General features: G+C 44.8%; 1 protein-coding gene across 3 annotated transcripts in view; it reads right to left on the reverse strand.

Annotated features, from left to right (window-relative positions):
• Positions 1-2,455: 2,455 nt before the first annotated feature.
• rarga (retinoic acid receptor gamma a) overlaps positions 2,456-20,933 on the reverse strand; it is a 57,548-nt gene continuing 39,070 nt past the window's right edge. For all 3 annotated transcript variants that reach the window (XM_037103486.1, XM_037103487.1, XM_037103488.1), the window contains 7 exons: positions 9,278-9,426; positions 8,466-8,607; positions 7,184-7,347; positions 6,629-6,805; positions 6,141-6,345; positions 5,472-5,630; positions 2,456-5,038 (listed from right to left, as the gene is read on the reverse strand). In XM_037103486.1, coding sequence (XP_036959381.1) covers positions 4,674-5,038; positions 5,472-5,630; positions 6,141-6,345; positions 6,629-6,805; positions 7,184-7,347; positions 8,466-8,607; positions 9,278-9,426 — 1,361 coding nt within the window. In that variant the 3' untranslated portion in view covers positions 2,456-4,673. The remainder of the gene's footprint in view (positions 5,039-5,471; positions 5,631-6,140; positions 6,346-6,628; positions 6,806-7,183; positions 7,348-8,465; positions 8,608-9,277; positions 9,427-20,933) is intronic.

Raw genomic sequence — 20,933 nt, forward strand, 5'->3', positions numbered from 1 at the left:
CCTACTTTTATGGATTCTTTACTATTTTTTATGAATAATTGATGTCCTGTGGCTGCAAGAATATTACAAGGGAGATTTTTACCCTTTATTAATTCATTGTACAGTTATACCTTTTTTTCCATGGGCTTTGCTTTACACAATTTCCATCGTTTTTTTTCCCCTGCCCTACCTCAAGTAATTAGTTAATCAAGCATCACTGATGTGGAAGGATGAGTATATAGAAAATCGTGTCCGGCTCCTTTAAATTCCCCCAAGCACACCCAAACCCTCCCCTGGGTTCCCATGGCAACATCTTCCAGGGGCTCAGTATATGAGGCCATTTGATTGTCTCTTGTAAAATAGTGTATAATGTATGGACCTTATTTTAATTCCGGTCTGGTGTTATTGATCTGTCTTTAATGATAGTTAATTAAAGCAATCGTATAATTGATAGAATCTCATCTGTGTTTATCACCCTCCTCGGATTCTCTCTTTCTCTATTAATAAAATCAAGGTGAGGCATTAGTATCCCATGTTTACTATCAGTACCCCTTTACTGAGAGGATTCCTGTTCTTTATCAGGATATCAGGGAGCCCGATCTTGTCAGTGACAATGATGTACTCAAGGTAGACGTTATAAAATCTGAGAGAAATGTAGAACTCTCGGTTTTTGGTGACATTAACAAGGCCAATCAGAAACATGTTCAAGGCCATCAAAGGGTTTCCTCCTTTTATTCTTTGGCTTATTTCTGATGTGGTTTGCACGACTATATCAGGTCTTTGCGATCTTCAGACAAATGTGTTGACTTTGACTCGAGTTCAGGGCCCTGATGTCCTTTCACATTTCACAGCTCATTAACAACAGACTCAGCTTTGGATCCAGGATGCTTTCTTCTACAAGCTCAAATATCACATCATCCAAGAAACTGGAGACAGCATCACTTTCATTTTCTCTGCTAGTGCTGGACATGATTAATATGTGGGCTACAACTAACTTACTGTTGGTTATTTTGGGACTGTTTAGACTATAGAACAAGTCTGACCATTACAACTTTGCAAATCCTGACATCTTTAAATGCCCTAAAGTCAAAGACATTCTTACTCTAATTTATACTCTAATTTAATATGAAATGACAACGTGGCATGTCTCATTTGACAAGCTGAGATCAGAGGATATTTGGCCCTCTTTCACTATTTTCCATCAATCAATCAATAACAGACCAATTGAGTAACATTTAACAACAATAAATGAGTTTCTCCTTTGTTTTTGTTTTCCATAGTGATCCTTTTGAAATTGTGATTTCATGCATTTGCATATGTTTACACCGGGACTGCTTCAGAGCTGTAGGATGCCTTTAAGGGAATTGATACGCTATGGGCTGGACCCTTTTTTGTGTATCTTCATCTGGTGAGCTGTTGCATGTAATGAACACACCTCCAGCACAGCTGTTGATTGTCACATAATTATGAGCTGTGTTTAAGCACTGTGTCAGTTTGTGAGTGCTGTGTCTTGAGAAAGGTCTTTCTGACCAGAACGTCAACCTTTAAAAGAAAAAAAAATTCAGTCAGTGCAGAGGTTAAAAAACTGTGTGTGGGGGGAATTATCATTTTTCACTGGATTAATGACCATCATTGATAAATGGTAAATTTGTCGTTGATAAAACTTTATGGTTATTCCATCAACAGTGACGCCCAGTTTAAAAAAACATTTATTAAGCAATTCTAAAGGTTTATAAACATCAGTTGCAATTTTATAATTGTCATCCAAATAAGGTTTATAGAGGATCTACACATTATGTATTAACAATCTGCAAACTATAATAAACATCATTTGCAACTTTACAATTAACAATTGCTTAATAAATGGTCTATAAAGCATTTCATTGTTTGTTATCAGTGACATAACTATAAACTAAAGCTTAATTAACTATGAACTTACCTTGTTTTAATGATGGTTATTACAAAGTGTTTCTATCTTTTTCATTTGCTGAGTTGTGGTGTCCATCTTTCTGAGATGCCCTCTGTATAATGATGTCCTCCATTCTTAAATTCAGTGCATGAATCATAACAGACAGATTTACTTTGGAACTTCTGGACCACTCTATCTTTGAGACAAAACTATAGGAAAGAGTAAATCTACCACCTGCACTCCTCCGACTGCGGAGTGAACAAATCTTAGGAAAAGACCTTTATCTGATGTCCTTGTTCGGCAGGAGGCTGTGATTTATTAGCCTCTGCAACCACAGCTCTCCCTGACCTAACAGCCCCTGCTCTTATCCTCCATGCAGGGAGAGAACTGCTGCAAGCTGTTCAGCCTGCAGTCATGGTTCAAGAGCTCCCTCTACTGATACATCATGATAGTGCCAGCTGTTACTTCTCCTCACAGTGTCAGAAGACTCTATACTCTTCCTGATCATGTAGTTTTTGTTCATTTTCGCACCGACAAAGTAAAGTGAAATGAAAAAAAAAAAGTCCATGATCTCACAAAAGTAGTTTATTGTGCCTCTTACTGTTTATATGGCTTTTCTTTGTATGACAAGAGTTGACATAAACAGAGGGTAGACAACACCTTGGCCATGTTGAAAAAACAAAACAAAAAAAACATTAAAACAACATAATCTCAATGTTCTGCCTGCGTCACCATCATTAACATCATGACAGCCCAGCAGAGATTGAAGGGATGAGGTCATCACACAAGTGTTTGTTGTATGACAGCACCATGCCGAGGACATTCACCCAATGACTGAAAACATGTTTAAAGCACTCACGCGCACATTCCCGCACACACGCACGCACGACTCAAAATGAGGAGACCTGCCCATATTCAGAAGATGGGACCTCTCACCGCTACAGACTGAATGTTCATATTGCTTCAAAGAGAGACAGAAAATTAAACCTCTGTACTGTACATCAGCCGCGTCCTCGCAGCTGATCGCCAACAGAGACATTTTGGCAATAAAGAAATGATACATGAGAACACATAATCCCCCGCGGCTCCTATAAAGAGAGGCGAGGATGTACACACAAGAAGACAAGATGATATAATGGCTTTTGGGATGAGGAAGGCAGTTTGCTGCATGGATGCCAGCATGAGCAAAGGTGGGGCAGCGACAACGGTGATGATGATGATGATTTGTCCCCCTCTGGCAGAGTCTGACTGGCATCCATGCTGTTTTTCAGACTTGTCACCTTCTATGTACACGCAGAGGGGTGTTTGAGCTGATCAAAATGGAGTCAAGAATAACACACACATAAATATTGCCTGTTTCTAGCGTGCCTGAGAGCAGCTAGAGGTTTGGTCCTTACTGAAAAGCCCTGAGTCTGAATTCAAAATGTCTTCCATAAGGATTCCTGCTTTTGAGTTGCATATGTCTTTGATCGTTTGTTGATGCATAATGTTGCCACTATGAGCGGATGCTGAAAGTGTGTTTGTCTACTGACATCACCAGGGAGTGCTCTAAGGTTGATTGTATTCTACATATTGATGTTTTAGAGATACAAGCTCACAGCCAGTGACTCTACGCTCAGCTGACGTGATGTGTCTCACTTGAATAGAGGGTCACGAAAGTGCTACATGTACGGTGTGAAGTGTAAATCTCTGTCCAGGCACTCGATACCAGGTCGGCACATCTGCTTCAGCTGAGGGTAGAGTGAAAGAAGTGTGAGTGTATGTGTGTGTGTGTGTGTGTGTGTGTGCGTGTTAGTGCATGTGTTAGCGCTCTGCTGTGAGTCCCTGCCAGTAGTCAAACTCATGCTCCAAAGATGAGTTCTTCTAACTTTGGCACAAAGATGCTTACTTTCCGCTTTGACAGAGAGCAAAAGAGAATAATGCCAATTCCCTGATAACAGAAACTGATTGAGTCACTGCAACATAACAATAGTCCTCTGGGTTGATTATCATTGACATCCACAGTGAGCCAAAGTGCCCAAAGAAAAACAAAAACAAAAAAAAGCCCCAGCGAAGCATTATGTAGCTGCTAAGGAAGACCCAGCCAGTTCTGAATACCCTTCTTTCCCTCTGAATATCTTCTCAGGAAAGCTCTTCAAAGAAAAAGAACTCGTCTACAAGGATTCATATATAAAACCAGAATAACAAATAAAGACAAAAATATAATGGTATATAGATATGTATGGACTTATTCATAAATTGAAAAAAAAAAAAAAAGAAAAAACAATATTCAATAACCACAAAAACAAAAGATAAGCATACGCGATTTGGTTTTGCCCTGTACTCGTCTTTTGAGAAATGTGCTTGTTGTAATCCATCAGAATCAAACTGCTCAGTTCTGGTGTCTGGTTTGGCTGTTCCCCTATTTAGATATAGACAACAATAGTGGGAGAAAAAAAAAAGAAGATACTTTTAGCTTTCTGAAAGAGGTTATGTTCTGTTTGTCACTTTAGCGTCCCTCTTGTCAGGAGTTCATATGGTTTTTACTGTCATCTCTCCTTTAACTCTTCTGTAGTTCACTTGTCATGGACCATGTGGCCTGAGTTAGAAAGTGTCTGTACACATAAGGCTCTGCTGTGCTCCGCGGTGGAGGACACAGTGATGTGCATTGAGGAGAGAAGGGGGGGAGGGAAGGCCAGCATTTTATTGAGGTGGGAGAGTGAGTGAGGTTGTCTTGTACGTCTCAATGTATGTGTATGTTTGAACGTGTATGTGTGTGAGCATGTGTTTGTATGAAGCGCTCTGTTCACTGCGCCCTCCCAACAAGGCCTTTCCTCGACCCATCTATGGCATCCAGAACCCCCCAGGGCTCCCCGTCACTGTCCGAGCCCCTGTCTCGCTCTTCATCCCCCACGTCGTCGTCGTCGTCTTCGTCCTCCTCCTCTGGCGAGGGCTCGCTGCCGTTCTCTGTGGCCCAGCTGTCCTCCTCGTCCTCAGCCTCCTGCTTCAGGACGAGGGCTGGGGGCGGAGGTGGCGGCGGCGGTGGAGGCGGCGGGCTGTCGTTGGACTCCGTTTGGTCTTCGAAGGCCTCTGGGTTCTCGAGCATCTCCCTGATCAATGGAGGCATCGGCCCTGGGATCTCCATCTTCAGAGTGATGGCTCTCTCCGCTCCTGGAAGCACAAACAGGGTGACGGTAGATAATTATTAAGTTTGGTCCTGTGAGGTACAAATGGGTTATGACACTGATCAGCCCACTTTCAGAATAACAATAAGGTATTGACCTATATTGAGGAGTATAAGCCAGAAAATATCAGTAGCTTTGGCATTTTTGGTGTCAGACTGGAGGCTGAACCACAGCTTTGGCTTCTTTGTTTGCCCAGGTCTTGTGTTCAAAGCTGTTTAAAGGGGCAATATGTAAGAATTGGTCTCCTGTCAGATTAATGTCTGGATAGTAATTTATCCAACTTTGACATGATCTTTTATTTTGCCTTCTTTCTTTCCAGATGTTTATTCATTCCATCACTGTCATCTGTAATGGACTGGGCTCCGCCTCCTTTCTGTGTTGTAACCGTTTGTGTAGGAGTCACTCTCTTTCATACTCACCCTTAGTGCTGATGCCCCTGAGGTCGGTGATCTTCATCAGCATGCGGGGGAACATGTGAGGTTTGTTGGGGCGACGGCGGCGGGCATAAATCTTCAGAGCCTCCAGCAGAGGCTCTTGCAGCTTATCCACTTTCTGGGGCTCCTCGAGATCCATACGGTCTGATGAGGAGAACAAGAAACACACAACATTCTCTATTATTTTCCAGAACTGTACATTATCATATAAGATGTAGAAACTTAGGTTATTGTTTGAAATCATTTTACACATCAAAACAAATATCTAACTCATTTACAAAGTACATTTACTCAAGTAATGTGTAATGTATTATACTTTTGAGGTACTTCGAGTATTTTAATTTTCACATATTGGCAAATCAACATTGAACATTGAAGTGATGTTCACATGTATGCATCAATAATTAATATCCAATAATATCATTCACATTATTCGGAAATATACCATTCTGCAGAATAAACACTTTCAGTGCTTTAAGTATACTTTGATGCTGATAATTTTGTGCTTTTACTTTAAAAAACTTTAAAATTTAACAAGAGTATTTCTACACTCCTATCAAAGCAGTGACATAATTAACTGAAACACATATTTATCAAAGATACTTCCTCACTGCTCATACTGTACTGTCACTGTGTATCTGTGTGTTGCAGTACCTCCACAGATGAGGCAGATGGCGCTGAGGAGGCCAGTTTCTGTGTCGTCCATCTCTAGCGGTAGAAGCTGACCGGCAAAGGCGAACACCAGGTCCGTGAGTGGTCCAAAGCCGGCGTTGTGCATCTGAGTCCGGTTCAGCGTCAGGCCATCTGAGAAGGTCATAGTGTCCTGTTCTGGGGTGTAGCGTGTGCAGATCCTCAGCATCTGTGAGCAAAAAAAATGTGGAAAAATATAATGTTAAAAACAAGCACCAAAACATCTGCAGTAGCTAAAGAGAGAGATATCGGCTCAAAGACTCATACCATTTGTGTGTATCTATTCTCACACCAAACATACAATCCAGTGTTATTTGGGCAAACCTTCCTGCACTATCACTTGTCGCCACCAGATGCCAGTATTCCCTCATCTCATACTTGTAAGAAAAGGGGTACTGCTGCAAGAGTGAGCGAAGAAGACAAAAGAGAAAACAAAGACAACAGTTCCTCACCAAAATGTCCAGGCAGGCCGACTTCAGTAGAGTGATCTGGTCAGCGATGGTGAGGGTGGTGAAACCTGGCAGCCGCTTGGCGAATTCCACAATCTTGATGATGCATTTGGTGGAAAGCTCACTGAACTTGTCCCATAAACCCAGATCCAGCTGGACACGGGTGTCTGAGCTGGAGTTCTGGACACACACACACACACACAAAAATACACACACAGATGAGTGTGTTGTCACAAAGGTGGTGTACAACCCTGTTTGCATCAAGGGCGAGCGTGTCCGAGCCCCGCAACACATTTACATTTAACATCAATCAAGGACAAAAAAAATCCATTTACATGTTACATCAATCATTCAGAGGCCACACAGATGGCTTAATGGGGAACTGAATTAGTTGAACCACCACTATGTTGGGAAAGATACGGTGAATTTACGTCTTTGCATGCAATTTGGGAGCCCTGAGTGACGACATTGCTTGAAGAATGTTACCACACACAGTATCAGTGAACGGTAATGGAGGGTGTGGGTGTGTGTGTGTGTGTATGTGTGGGGGTGACTTACGGTGGTGTATTTGCCCAATTGGCAAAGTGATGGGAAGGTTTCTTGGTGAGCTTTGCTGACTTTGTTGACCAACTCCTCAAGCTCTCCACTTAGCTCATAGCTTTCTGGAAGCACCACCTCCTCCTTCACATCCTTCTTCTTCTTGTTTCTGTCATTGCGCACCGCTGTGTAAAGAAAAACAAGAACAAAGCAGTTAGAGGTGTGATTCGCCACGACACCGTGCAAAATCCTTTACTCATGCAGTTTCAGAGATGAGCAGCTGAATGTTCCCCCTTCTTTATCTGTGATCACATGTAAAAACATCCACAGCACTCATGCTCTCTGTCTTTCACCACTGTCAAGGACACTGTGCTCGCTGGTGGAAACCAGAACTCGGTAGCAACTGAGGTTGCTCTTAACAGTATTAACATATTTCCTTTAGCACGGCACGGACATTGGCTATCTCTTTCTTATCACCTGCCCTCTTCCTTGTCCATCTCTCTATCCAGTTGACCGGTGCACAAAAGCCAGCCGTCCACTCTCTCCCTCTCTGCCTCCTCTCCCTCCTCCTCCCATACTTTCCTTCCTCTCAGGATATCCAGTAATAGCAGAGGCACAATGTGATCCCGGTCTTAACACACATCCCACACAAACATTACACCCACATGCATGTCCCACGGGCTCCGCGAAGGGCAAGAAACTGCCACTTACACGCAGCTGCCCGTCCACACAGAAGGACAAACTAAAGGGGGGCACAGAACTGTGACTTTGATTCGGCAAACCGCGTGAATCCTGCCATCGATATTCCTTTGTTAAAACTCAAAATTTAGTTTTCTGCTCTGTTGGCTTTATGAATGAAAGCAGTGTCTGCGGAGGCCAGAGGGGCGAGGTTTTTGTGGTGAAACAGGAAGTCGAGATCATTTCGTAAAGCGATTAGTCATATGATTGGTACTGTGCCCAGCCTCGCCCTGATCACCACCCCTGGTATGCTCATCATCTGTCTCTCAGCTGCATACTTTCCCAGAGTCTTTGTACACTCTGAGCATTCATAGATCAATACGCTCAACGCTGTGTGAATCAGGTCAGGCGTTTAGTCGTGTCCAAGCCAAGTCTAATCTGAATATCAGCTGCTTGCCAATCTCTCCGAAGTACTCTGTCCATACTTGGTCCTGATCTATGTCCGCCATATCTGAAGGCACAATCTGCAGCACACACATGTTCTTGTGAGTGTAAGAAAGTGAATATCTATGTTTTGGAAGTGGGTCTCTGTATCTCTGGGGACTCCAGTTCCTGGAGGGCTCACCTTCCTTGGACATGCCGACCTCGAAGCACTTCTGCAGCCTGCAGTACTGGCAGCGGTTGCGTGTGACCTTGTTAATCTGACAGTTCTTGTCTCTGTGGCAGGTGTACACCATGTTCTTCTGGATACTGCGGCGGAAGAAGCCCTGAAGCATCAGGAAGCAAGAGACAAAAGGGAAGAGGGCAAGAGAGACAGAGAGGGAGAGAGATTGTGCTTTATAGTCAAGTCATCAAATCAGGGACATGCGTGACACTTAACTGTTCCCCTTCATATTTGCTTCTTCTTTTCTCTTTTTCTGACTTGAATCAAGTTCTTTCTTCTCACTTGCTTCAAATTCCACACAACGGTATAAACCATACTACATGGAAACAATATATCATCTTAGATCTTGGAAATCGCTCCGTGGTCTTGACCTGATTTTTAAGGCTGCATCACAGTGGAGTGACGTGATGTTCTGAACTTACCAGACTGTTCAACTTGTTCTAATATTTTTCTACTTGCTTAGTGATTCTGTCCACATTAAGTGTGATTATGTATCAGAAAATCTCACTGTGTGAATATTTTGTGCAAGTAACAATAGTCATCCCTGCAATATTGTTATTGATATATTTGGCTACAGTCACATTGTGATATTTGATTTTGCCTCCCAGTCTTAGCATTTGTGTAGTAAATTAATTATCATAATAAAGCCTGAAAAAAACTGTGATAAGATTTTCAGGCCGTATCTCCCAGCCCTATCTTGATGAAAAGGCAGGTGACTAATAATTCCTGCAACCCAACGCTGTTCAAAAAAGGATCTGACAGGTTCTTCTCACCTTGCAGCCCTCACAGGAGCTGACACCGTAGTGGTACCCTGAGGACTTGTCCTGGCACACAAAACATGGTTTGTAGACCCGAGGTGGGGGAGGTGGAGACGGAGAACTGGGTACCATCTCCTCTGAGCTGGTGCTCTGGGTCTCCACCGCTACGGACAAGAAAGAAAAGGAAGAGAACATGAGCACATGATGTGACATAAATCACTGTCGGACAGCTGCTGAAATGTCACATGTGCGCTTGTAAATACACGTAGCAGATGAAGGCGGTCGAGTGTGTTCCACTGCACTGACAACTGACAGCATTTCTTTGTCCTTTTCCATTTGATCTGTGATGCTGAATAACGGTTATCTTAAGTTGGTAAATATTTCACCTGGTGTAGGATTGAGATACAGTATCGCATATTCATTTTAAGCTCGTCTGTGGGACAAAATTGATAAGATAAGAGATAGAGAAAAGAAGAAGAGAGAATGAACTGCAGGCAACTGTCTTATTCCAGACAGCAATTACCACCCTGAGGGGCAGCACTCGGGTGCATATTTGGAGAGATTACTGTTTCAACGCAAAGAAACAAAAGACGAATGACCATCTGACAGCAGAGACAAAACTGTTTTTTGCAGCAGTGAGCAAGAGCGCTGTAGATTGACAGCTTCTCTGATAAGGCCAGGTAACAGAGAGAGCAAAAGAGCTGTTGCAGCCAAAAGTCAAAGCTGGCTCTTCCTCATTCCGCAGACTGACAACAGTGCATGATGACATCTCGCATGCACAGAAGAGACACATGTCAAACACACATGCGTGCAAAAGCTCTCCTAACAACACAAGTTTGACGTCAGCGATAGCTCGAGTCACATACTTGTTACGGTACATTAAACTTTGCTTTATTCCTCTTGTATAAGCTCTTCTGCATGTTCGAGTGTGCAGCGCATGGAGTCCATACTTCCCCCTGGGAAACACACCGAACCAGACCCTCGCCACACATGCTTGCCTGCACAAAATCACAGACACACATGTTGCTCAGGGGAAGTATGGAATCCATACGCTGCACACTTGAACATCCACTTACCCAACAGCACCTCTTTCAACTTTCACCCTTGGTTACCCTCAAACTTCAACCCCCCTCCAACTCTGCATCCCACCACCCCCTGACACACAAACCCTATTTTTCTCTTGTTTCCTGGCCCTAAATTCCTCAGTGCAGCCCTGCCAGGTTTTAATAGAGGCCTAGGCTCGTAAGGCGGCCTGTAAAGGCGGTCCCATGGCTGGACTGGAGGCCCCAGCTCGGCTGGCCTAAACTTTATTGGGACTCGGTCACCTTGGGCAGCTATTCACACCACCAGCTGTAGCTCCCAGCCCGTAAAAAAAGCCAATCATAAAATAAAAAACAGGGAGGCTCTAAAATTCTAACTTTTACTGCGTCCACCTCCCCCCAGCACCTTCAATGGAAAGCACAGAGGGCTAGCCTAAACTTAACCTACAACCCACCCCCCTCATTCCTCCCCTCTCTCACACCCAAGGCTAGGGCAAAAAAACCACCAGCTTGCCTTTTTACAAGAGAGGGGAGACTTCAAAAAGAAGAAAAAAAGGGGGCATAAAATGCGGAATTTGATAAAAAACAGAGAAAGGGGCAGAAGGGGGAGGAGAGGACACAGTTGCTTCTGAGGGCAAGTCTTGTTCAAGACCAAGCTGACCATTACCACCTCCCCCCCACCCCCCCCTTACTACAGCTGCTGTGACTGGCCGGCTACTACCTCATTAATGATAGTAACAGAAATATGTCAGACATTTTCATTTGTTGCTTGCTGGTCAAACATCTGTTTTTCATATGTGTTTTTATATTTGACAATTCAGAATCCACATTCGAATTCCTCCTTTGAAAGCCTCACTTTGCTGGAGGCAAAGATGTTTTCCATTAGTTTTAAGAGCGATCCCCAAGCCAAATGTGCAAATCAATCTAAAACCTGAAGTCTACGCCGGCTGAATGTTTCTACAGCAGTTCTCATATCTCCCTGGCCAGAATGTAACAAAGCAGCAGGGTCAGTGGGAGAGCAGAAACCCTCTGAACGTGCCATGAACCTTTGTGTTTATGCAATAATAACAGTCAGCGAATGAGGCTCCAGACCAAGCGCTGACAACCCCTCAGAAAAGGACAAACCATACGCGGCGTCAAGTAACGAGCACTGACTGACACCCTTTAAATGGAGAAAGAAAGCGGGCCAAAGGGAGAAAGGCCGTCCTGGAGAAAACTCGGACAGCGGTGGAGGGGGAAAATACATCAGGCTCCGTCAACACGTTGAACCTGGTTCCTGCCAGAGAACATGACTCCTGTACCCGCCTCTTAGGCCTCGCCTCATTCAGCCCGCTCCATCCAAATCCCCCGCACCACTTACCCCAGGGCGCCACAGTGAGAGGGCCCATTCAGGCAGCCGCCCTGAGCCCCTTTACCCAGTCTCCTCAACTCGGCTCATCACTGTTTAGAAAACAAAGCCCTGTGAAATGAGAGGCCCTCCTTATCAGCGCTCCGAGGCCTGGGGCACCATTTGCATGACAATCCGCCGGCCGAGGCCTGCGAGCTGATGACGGACAGATGAGATGAGAGGAGTGGGATAGGTGGGTGGCTGCTGTTGTTGGGGGAGGAGAAGAGGAGGGGAGAAGGAGGGACAGTTGAGTCACCAGTAGCCACTGTTGGTTTCCTGCAAAGTATCACTTTACTCCCTAATCCCTTCTCTCAATACTCTCTGCGCGCAAGTGGCCCAGCTGCACTGACCAGGCCTAATCCCCTGGTCACACACACACAGAGATACTATTCGATGGCTACAAACTACACACACACGCACACAGGAGGATAATATCCACTCGCAAACAACACAAAGAACAATCAGCACCCCCTGCATTAAACCAAAGTGCTCCAGCCTGAGTGGGACGTGCAGTACATCATTTTCCACAACCTCATTAGATGTGAAATGTAACTGCACAAGACAGAAATAGCTGTTTAGCTGAAGGTGACTCCAACTGGGTCAATTACATTAAATTCTAGGTCAAGTCAGCTGGGCCAATCAATGTCCCTTTAGGTTCAACAGATAGGAGAGGAAAAAGAGAGAATGGAGGAGATAGTATAGAAAAACAAGGGAACAGCAGTAACACTGAAGCTGCCTGTTGTTCACTCGACTGGAACGGGGAGTGTCTCTAATGTATGTGAGCAGAGGCATGACTGTGCAGCTTGTGTTTTATGTTGCAACACACTCCTTTTAACTGAGCAGCATATGACATTCTGGCAGCGTAGCAAGTTTTCTTTCACAATAGGCCTGCAGATTTTGTCTACGTGACTTGGTGTGATTGAATCTTCAGTGGGAAGGCTGCCTTGGCATGCGAGAGCGAAGGCACAGGCTGTTTCTGTGCGAGGCCAGTGTACATATAGTACGGTACACGAGCGAGTGGCACAGATATATTTGTAGGTGTTCACTTGGGTGTCTATGTCATTTGCATGTGTCCCACTCCAGCCATGGGCGCTGCAGCCTCTCATTTGATTTGCAAATGCAGCACCGTGTAACAGTGCAGCGGTGGGCTCCACTGTTCCCCATTAAAATATCCTCAAGTGTGTTTGTGTGGTTAATTTTCTGTTCATGTTATCTGCAGGCATGGACGTGTGGAGCCTTTGTCTCTGTCTGTACCTTCATTTAAACAGCCTGCAAAGCTTGCACGTTCCTGTCGAATGCACCGAGCAGTAAAAGAGTGTGTGAGACTTGGAGGCAGTGTGTGAGAGAGAGGGGCTCACTGTGAAAGAAGAGGGGTGGGTACTGGGCAGACAGCAAGTGGCAGAAGGGGAGCAGATTGAGAGAGGATGATGAACAGCGGACTGGAAGACTTGCTGGCACACTAGGTGGGGCCTTCGAGGGTGCCCTTGGCCCTCTACCCCATGGCAGAGGCTATTGCACCATAGCGTGCTCACTGAGTGACCATCAGCACACGGAAAGGTTTCTAAGAAAAACTAGGCTTCGCGAAAGAGGAAAAGAAAGTACCACACCCTTGTCTGTGGTGCCAGCGTGTTTCACTCTCCTTCTCTGTTTCTCTGCCCACGTCTTCCTGCCATCCCTCAGAGGCTTCTGCTACAAGGTCCCACACAGCACACTCGTTTCCTTCCTCTTGTCAGTACCAGTCTTTCCGGAGGATCTCCGTCACCGCTTGTGCTTGTGCGTCCCTCGCTGCTGCACCTTTCTCTCATGTGCTAATAATACTGCTCAAGCGCACAACTGAGTCACTTGCGAGTTGTTTTTAGGTGGGAGGTCTATCAAGTCTCCATTGTGCAAGTTACACAAGCACTCACAATGTAACCTGCCCGCAACTGAGAAAGAAGTTGTTTGTATGGCGGAGAAGTCAAAAGCTGGGAGGGAGGGAGGAAAGGAGGGAGGAATGTGTGTGCGTGTTGACAGGGGGGGGGGTTCTTTCATTAAAGGTGCTGAGCAGTAGCGACGCCTTTCAACAGCTGTCAGAAAGCTCATTACCTGGGCTCCTACAGGCACACACATTCACTCACAGGCCTGTAAAACGGCCTTTAAAACAAGGTCTATGATAAACCAGGCAGCCAACCAGGAGATGGCTCAGGTTTGAGTGGTGAAAGCACACCAGGCTGTCCAGGAGTGGTGAGAAACCAGACATTAACACACACACCCCTCCAGGAATTTACACCTTTCTGTCAGAACCAACAGAAAGTCATGACACACACACAGAGATGGACACATGTGTGAGCGCATGATGCACATATATAGTCTTAGAGAGCAAGACATTTTGGCATGCGTTCATAGCTGCTAATGACACAACTTTTGAATGGCACGGCACACAAACTCCTTCCAACACACATCCACACGCATACACTTCTTTATCTATAGCTCCACCAAAGAAAAAGTGTGCAAGCTGAGCAGAGCAGGAAAGGCAGCAGGTGGGATAAGCCTGTATCCTCGGGGCACATTTTAAAAAGTGGAATTACCCTTGCAGTCTGGTGGTGCTCTCAAAACACCCTTTCTTCTTTACAGCACCTCATAAAGGGCCTTTTGATATTTTCTTGATGGAGTCGGCCAAGCCAACATTTGGCAGCGAGCACCCCCCTTTTCCTGCACCACACAACCCTGTCAAGAAACACACAACTTGGCTTCAAACGGACAAACTTGCCCACTGAGCCGCCTGTCCCCCGTGAACCCAGCGAAAAAAAAAAAAAAAAAGTTTCCTTCAAATGTCCTTGTACAAAACCTGAGGAAGGAGGTATTAAAACGAGAGGGAAAATGAAAGGAAACATCATTTCAATGAAAGGATTTTAGTCAGTGGCCTTTTATGGTTTGTGCAGGAAAAAAGCAGACAGTCAAGTGCAGATCTGTGGAAAAAATGTGCCTCCTCATCCCTGTGGTGAGCTCCAGCTGACTCTTCATCTGCCCACCAGAAGACAGAAAGGAGCACAGCTCTCCTCCATTGACTGGAGAATGAACCCAAACCTGGCAATCCGGCGCAGGCCCGGGCCATTGATCATGTCAAGTAGACAGGACAAGTCACGGGCAGGCGAGGAAGCAGACCGAGAGCGGAGGCAGGCAGGCAGGCAGGCAGGCAGGCAGGCAGGCAGACAGGCGAGGTGAGGAGAGAAGAGCGTCATCGAGGCAAACCCTGAGTCTTTGATCCTCAGGTTGTTTCTCGTCCTCCCAGACTTCCTCTCACCATCTGTAGCCCTGGCTCTCACCTGTCTGTCTCTGGCAAGGCCGCTAGCGCTCGTTCAATTGCTATTGCTTCCTCCCCACAACAATAGAAACCTACAAAAGTAGAAGTAGCCCAGCTGTAGCTGCAGCCTCGCTCTGTCAGAGGAAGTGAGGGGAAAGGAGGATAACGTAAACAACAACAGTAGTATTCACTCTAACTCATTGGGGAAGCACCGCAGACCAAAGCGTGCAAACGCAAACCTCTTATTGGAAGGAACAAGCACACCCACAAGTCGTAGTACACAGTTCATTCCCATTTGACATGTAAATGTCTGTGCCCAAGTGTTCACACACACTGCCCCTGTGCTGCAGCTCAGTTTAAAGAAAAAGTCATTTATCTAACATCTCTCCTGTTTTTACTCAGACCAGATTTGCATTTATGGCTGTATTTCTCCTGCATCTATTCACTGAAAGGACCAAATGCAAGTGATAAACAAGCATTAAGACAGACTGAGAAAGAGTGATAGAGCAGCCGAAATATGACTGTGGCTTCCTGATGTTGAATGATTTGCCGTCCACATGTCTGAGGTATTGCAAAACTGGCACAAAATCCCCTAAAACTGGCACAAGCACTCAGAGTCATATCAGATGTAGAAGTAACTGAGAAACTTCTGCTTTGAGTGATTCAGCCGAGCAGTGATGCATATCAGAGTTTTTCACTTTTGCCTGGCAACCAACCGCCAACAGGTTGCCCAACTCTGTCTCTAGGCGGAGGCTGACAAGAACCTCAGACTGGGGCTGCACAGTGATTCATTTCCTCCTCTGTCTGCCTGTCAAAGCGATGGAAGTTCCATGGGACATCAATGTAAGGAAATAACATCACATTGACAATTACCATATTCAATACGTCACAGATAAAAAAAAAAAAAAGAAAAGCAAGCAGTGTCCATTCAGTCAGTTCCCATAACAGCAGTGTGCCCTGAACTCATTCAGCATTCCTGAGCGAGGCATAAATCATTGCGAGCAGCCCCTTACTCCTTTGCTGGATCGCTTCCTGTCTAACTGGCTGTCTGTCTGGCTGGCTGGTTTTCTCTCAATGTTTTCTGGCAAATGTGAGGTGCTCAAACAGTGGAGCAGGAGCTAATAAATCCAGGCCTACTGACAGGAGGACTACAGCCGGTTCTCGTTCAATCGCAGGTCAGGCTACAGTGAAGACCCTGATGTCCATTAAGTATTCTCAGCTAGCTAGAGGCCACTAAAGAGCATGTGCTCCCTGTGTGTCCATGCATGCCTGCTCGTGTGTGTCATGTGCATAAGTGAGAATGCACTTCTTGTGTCAGATCCAGGGGCCCACTGACACAGTTAAAGTGTTTACATTAACCCATTAACTTGGTTAAGTTGTCAAATTTCCACAGTAGCATGATTTGGCTGTAAGAGAGATTTAGATCTAGATGTGTTAAACTTTTACTAGATGGTGTCAGGATTCGAAACAAAAAACGTCAAAATGAGCTTTCATTTTCAATCATCGAAATCTTGAGCAAGATTTTCCGGTTTTTATTTTCTCTCTCCCCCCATTTGTTTGGTAAGAGGGTTTATAACGGACAGATTTGAGAATCCTAATTTTGCAACAAACTGAATTTCCATCTTTTGACTCTCCAAATGGTGGTATTTCTTGTTGGGAAATGCTTGTTTAATCTTTACTTATTTGGTTATCATTATCTGAACTAGTCTAACTCTAACATGCAAAAACTGTGCGTCCAAAACCTGACCAAAACAGAAACAGAAACTAAAATAAATAAATCAGCTACCATGAATATGCAGTAGAATATTTGTGTAATAAGCAACAGGAACAATTGTGACGTCTGAGGCTGACAGCATGTTGGAGTGAAATCTGATTACTGACCAGCTGTATGTTAAGTTTTCATGATGCAAACACATTCTCCTGTTTCCTGTGTTAACCTGATTTCTAACAATAGCCTGGTTGTGTGTGCATGTAAACAAAGAGAGAGACAAACACAGGGTAGAAGTTCTCATTTGATCCATGTTCTCCCAGTTAAAAAGGTCCCAGTCTGTCCGCTAAGCACACAATTAAAGGCATGTCAGCGTACACACACCTGTTCACCCCCTTCAGTGATCACAAAGGCAAAATAAACAAAAACACATACGCGGAGAAAACAAATGAGCTCGTTTGCCATTTCCAGAAAAGTGGTCATGGCAGTTGCACACATACATATTGGCAGAATTTGACTAATGTCCAAGCGAAAACGCCAGCGGGCCTCCCTCCCTCCCTCCCTCCCTCCCTTCCTCGACCAACTCCTCTTCCATCACTCTCCACCCCTGAGCCCAGATAATAGCTGTACTACACCAGCCGCCCACCACTCCCTGCCAAACACTGTTGGCTACGTAAACACAGCCCATTCACACACACACACGCACAGAGGGAGGACAGTCGGGCTCGTCTGAGTCTCTAGTCAGGGCTTGGCTGTCCGAGCCCACCGCTTCTCACAACAGTGAGCCCCTAGCAACGCTCGAGCCAAGCTGTCAGTCAATAACACGCTGGTAGCAGGACTGCAGCGCACATACACAAGCTCCTATATACACTATACACAAAACACACATGTGTAACAGTACATCGAGTGCTGACCAGTGACTCCAATAGGTCCAAATGTCAAGGCGCACACCCATACACACACACACACATTGGCTGCCAATTGCCAACACCTTTGCACAAGGGAAAATGTGCCTGGCAGGCTGAGAGCTTTTCTAAGTAAACAGCTATAATAGCAGCAGCCAGACATGGGTGTTAGGGTGGGCAGCCACAATAACTCTGTGACCAGCAAACTATTGTGAAAGAACTTACGAAAGTCCACATTTTACACTTGACTGATACAAAGGGGCTAACTGTTGCCTCATAACAGTCTGTTCTGTCATGTTGTCTTCAATTTCCTTCTAATATTACGAAATCCTGCTAAAGAATTTCACTAAGACGTACAGGACAAGACAAACAGAGAGTCGGAGGTGACAGATTCAGGCTCCACATGGCCGATGAGTTTTATTTACAGTGGTGTGAGTGACGCTGCTGAGGGGCTATAAACTGCTATTAGAGCGGAGCTGGATTCCAACACAGGCCTGTGGAATCCAGCCTGGCACATTGTCTGTCTCTGGATTTGACACAGCAGTCTGGGTGCAGCAGCGCCAGCCAAACAGGGCACGCAAACACCACACACGAAAACTTATAGACACCAGACTCACATACAGACGCCACACACGTACGCAAGCACTGGGTGACACTCTTGTATTTATGCATAAGCAAAACCACACATGAACGGAGGGCTTGTGGAAAAAACGCAACTGCAGGGACTGAATTTGTTTATTTATAGGCGTCACTGCCTATTAATGGGCTTGGACAGATCTGTTAGCAAGGTGGTGTGGAACTGCAACACAAATAGATGAACACACTATGAAAATGTTTTCCATGCTCTCAAGTTACATAATGCAGCAAACATGACTAGAATTGAATCATTTTCATTTCATTACATTTCCGATTAACATTCAATTGCACAAGTGTGTATATAACACACTGCATGGACTGCAATGATTAATCAATTAGCTCCTGTTAGTAAGAAAGTTGATTTTGGTGTCTCATTCCCAACTTGTCAAATACTGATGCTTTGGGATGGCAGCAGACCCGACAAAAACAAATTAATAAATCTGATGTTGGCTTCTTAAATGTGAATATTTCCTGGATTCTTTCTGCCACTATGACAGCAAATATTTGGGTTGTGGAAAAAACAAGGACACTTGAGGATGTCATCTTGAGCTTCATGATAAGCTGATCAACATTATTTTTCTATTGGCCAAAAAACTTAGCAATTGATGGAGAAAAATAAATGGCTGATTAACTGACAATGAAAATTAGTTGCAGCCCTATTTCTGCAGCTGCCAGAGCTACTGCAAAATAGATCATTATTAAGATTTATATGCCATAAATATAAGCCTGTGTACACACACGCTCAAAAATATGTGCATTTATAAACAGCTTGACTTAAAAGGGGCTTTCTAACATCTAAAAGGACTCTAAAATTAGGTGCCTTTGAGATACAGTTTGAAACCACAAACATTAAAGGTTTTCTCTCATGCTTCAGTGTTTTGCACATTTCACTTTGTACCTCACACAGCTCATTTAGCTGCAATGGCATAACTGTTAAGAGACAAGTGAAGGTTTGTCCGTCGGGCATATCAATTACGACTCAATGACCTTGGGCTGACTGACTACTTAAGCCCCTTTTAACTTCAGCACATTCATTTGACATTATCTTGAAAGGATCAACAAGGTTTATGTATATATAACAGCACTGACAAGTCCTCATCAGAACCATGGTCTTAGTCCCCTTCTCACACACACACACACACACCACCCCCCTAACCAAGATACCACTATCTAATCCCAGTCCTGCCCCCTCAGGCATTCTAATCTTTTAATTGAATCTTTTGTAATTATAATGAAATAACTGCGGACTTCCATCAGGGAGAAAATGATCAGGGCCAGAATGTGCCAGCGGTCACAGGAAGCTCTTATTTCTCTGACACTGCTGCCGTGATATAACCCCATTTCAATTAGCTCCTCAATTCACATTTGAACAGCACATTAAGGGAAAACAAAGAGGCGTGTGTCCCTGTGTGTGTGCGTGTGAGGGTATGATTGCATGCATGGTGATTGATTGTTCCGGCGATCTATTACTGCCATGCCACTCTTCTATAGTATGTATCGCTTGGAAGAATCACAATTAATATCCAAACTCAAAAAGAGATCGAGCTCCAGTGAGTGTGTTTTGGTGAGAAAAACACGCTTCCCCTTCTTCTGACCCTGGAGAGCTGCTAAGCGTAATTGCCTCATTCTTCTACGCAAATGAACATTGACGGAGTGGGGATTGGTCCACATAGGCCTTCTCAAATGGCTTCCCTGGCAGTTGACTAATTCGGTTCTCATTGACGTATGACTAAATCAGTGTCCATTATCCATACGCGCTGGGCAGCCCAGATGTAGTACCAGCTCCACAGTAGAAGGCACTTAAGAGCATTACACAAGCTGAGCCGGTTGAAAGGATCTCCTTTTCAGCAAGTTGACAAGGCCGCCACACATGGTGTAGATCTGACATTGGCCAGGCCGTAGCCTCTGACTAACCTCTGACATTGAGGTCTCCCACTGGTGAACAAAAAAAACAGGAAAACTGACCACACACTTTAAAGTCCAGCGACAGTGACACTTATCACCGCAGGAGATTTATTGCCGGGACAATAGGATGGACTCATTCTGTGTCAGATTTAGGGGGGGGACAAAGAAATAGGGACAATCTTAAGATTTCTAACATCCATGTTTTTATGAAATTCACCTCAAAGTACCATTTTCCCACATTTGTCAACCTTGTTTTACAAAATCTGGCCGGAGTAATTCCTTGTTAAGTATTATTGCCAGGGCCAGTGGACTCTCTTTCCGAACCTGGTGGTTATTTTGGAGTGCAGAGAGAGTGTGTGTGCTTGTGTGAGCGTGGCATTAGGAGCCAGACAGGTCCCTCTGTTGTGCAGCTGGGCTGGCTTAATGAGATATCAGACTCAAACATCAATTCATCAGCCTCATTGATGAGGACAATGAGGGGCAACCGCTTCAGTAAAGAGAGGCATTATGGCTCCTCATGTGGGGATAGGGCGGCCTTGTTTACAAAGGTTATTGGGCACAGAGGGCTTGAAACAGTACACCACACCACAGCCTCCACTTTGCTCTGCTCTGCTACACTCATCTCCCTTACCCTCGGGGCAGCTTTCTTGCGACTTTTTTTTTTTTTCTTTATCTCTTTGATTTTCAGGAACAAAGACCCAAATGAGAGAAATTTTACTTCTGGAATCCGGAGGCCTACTTTTTAAATGTGTGCATGTGTGTGAATGGGTTAAAAGGAGAGGCCATACAGGTCTGATTGATTAAATA

Source organism: Acanthopagrus latus, chromosome 7 (genome assembly GCF_904848185.1).
Source record: "Acanthopagrus latus isolate v.2019 chromosome 7, fAcaLat1.1, whole genome shotgun sequence".
Taxonomy (NCBI): Eukaryota; Metazoa; Chordata; class Actinopteri; order Spariformes; family Sparidae; genus Acanthopagrus; species Acanthopagrus latus.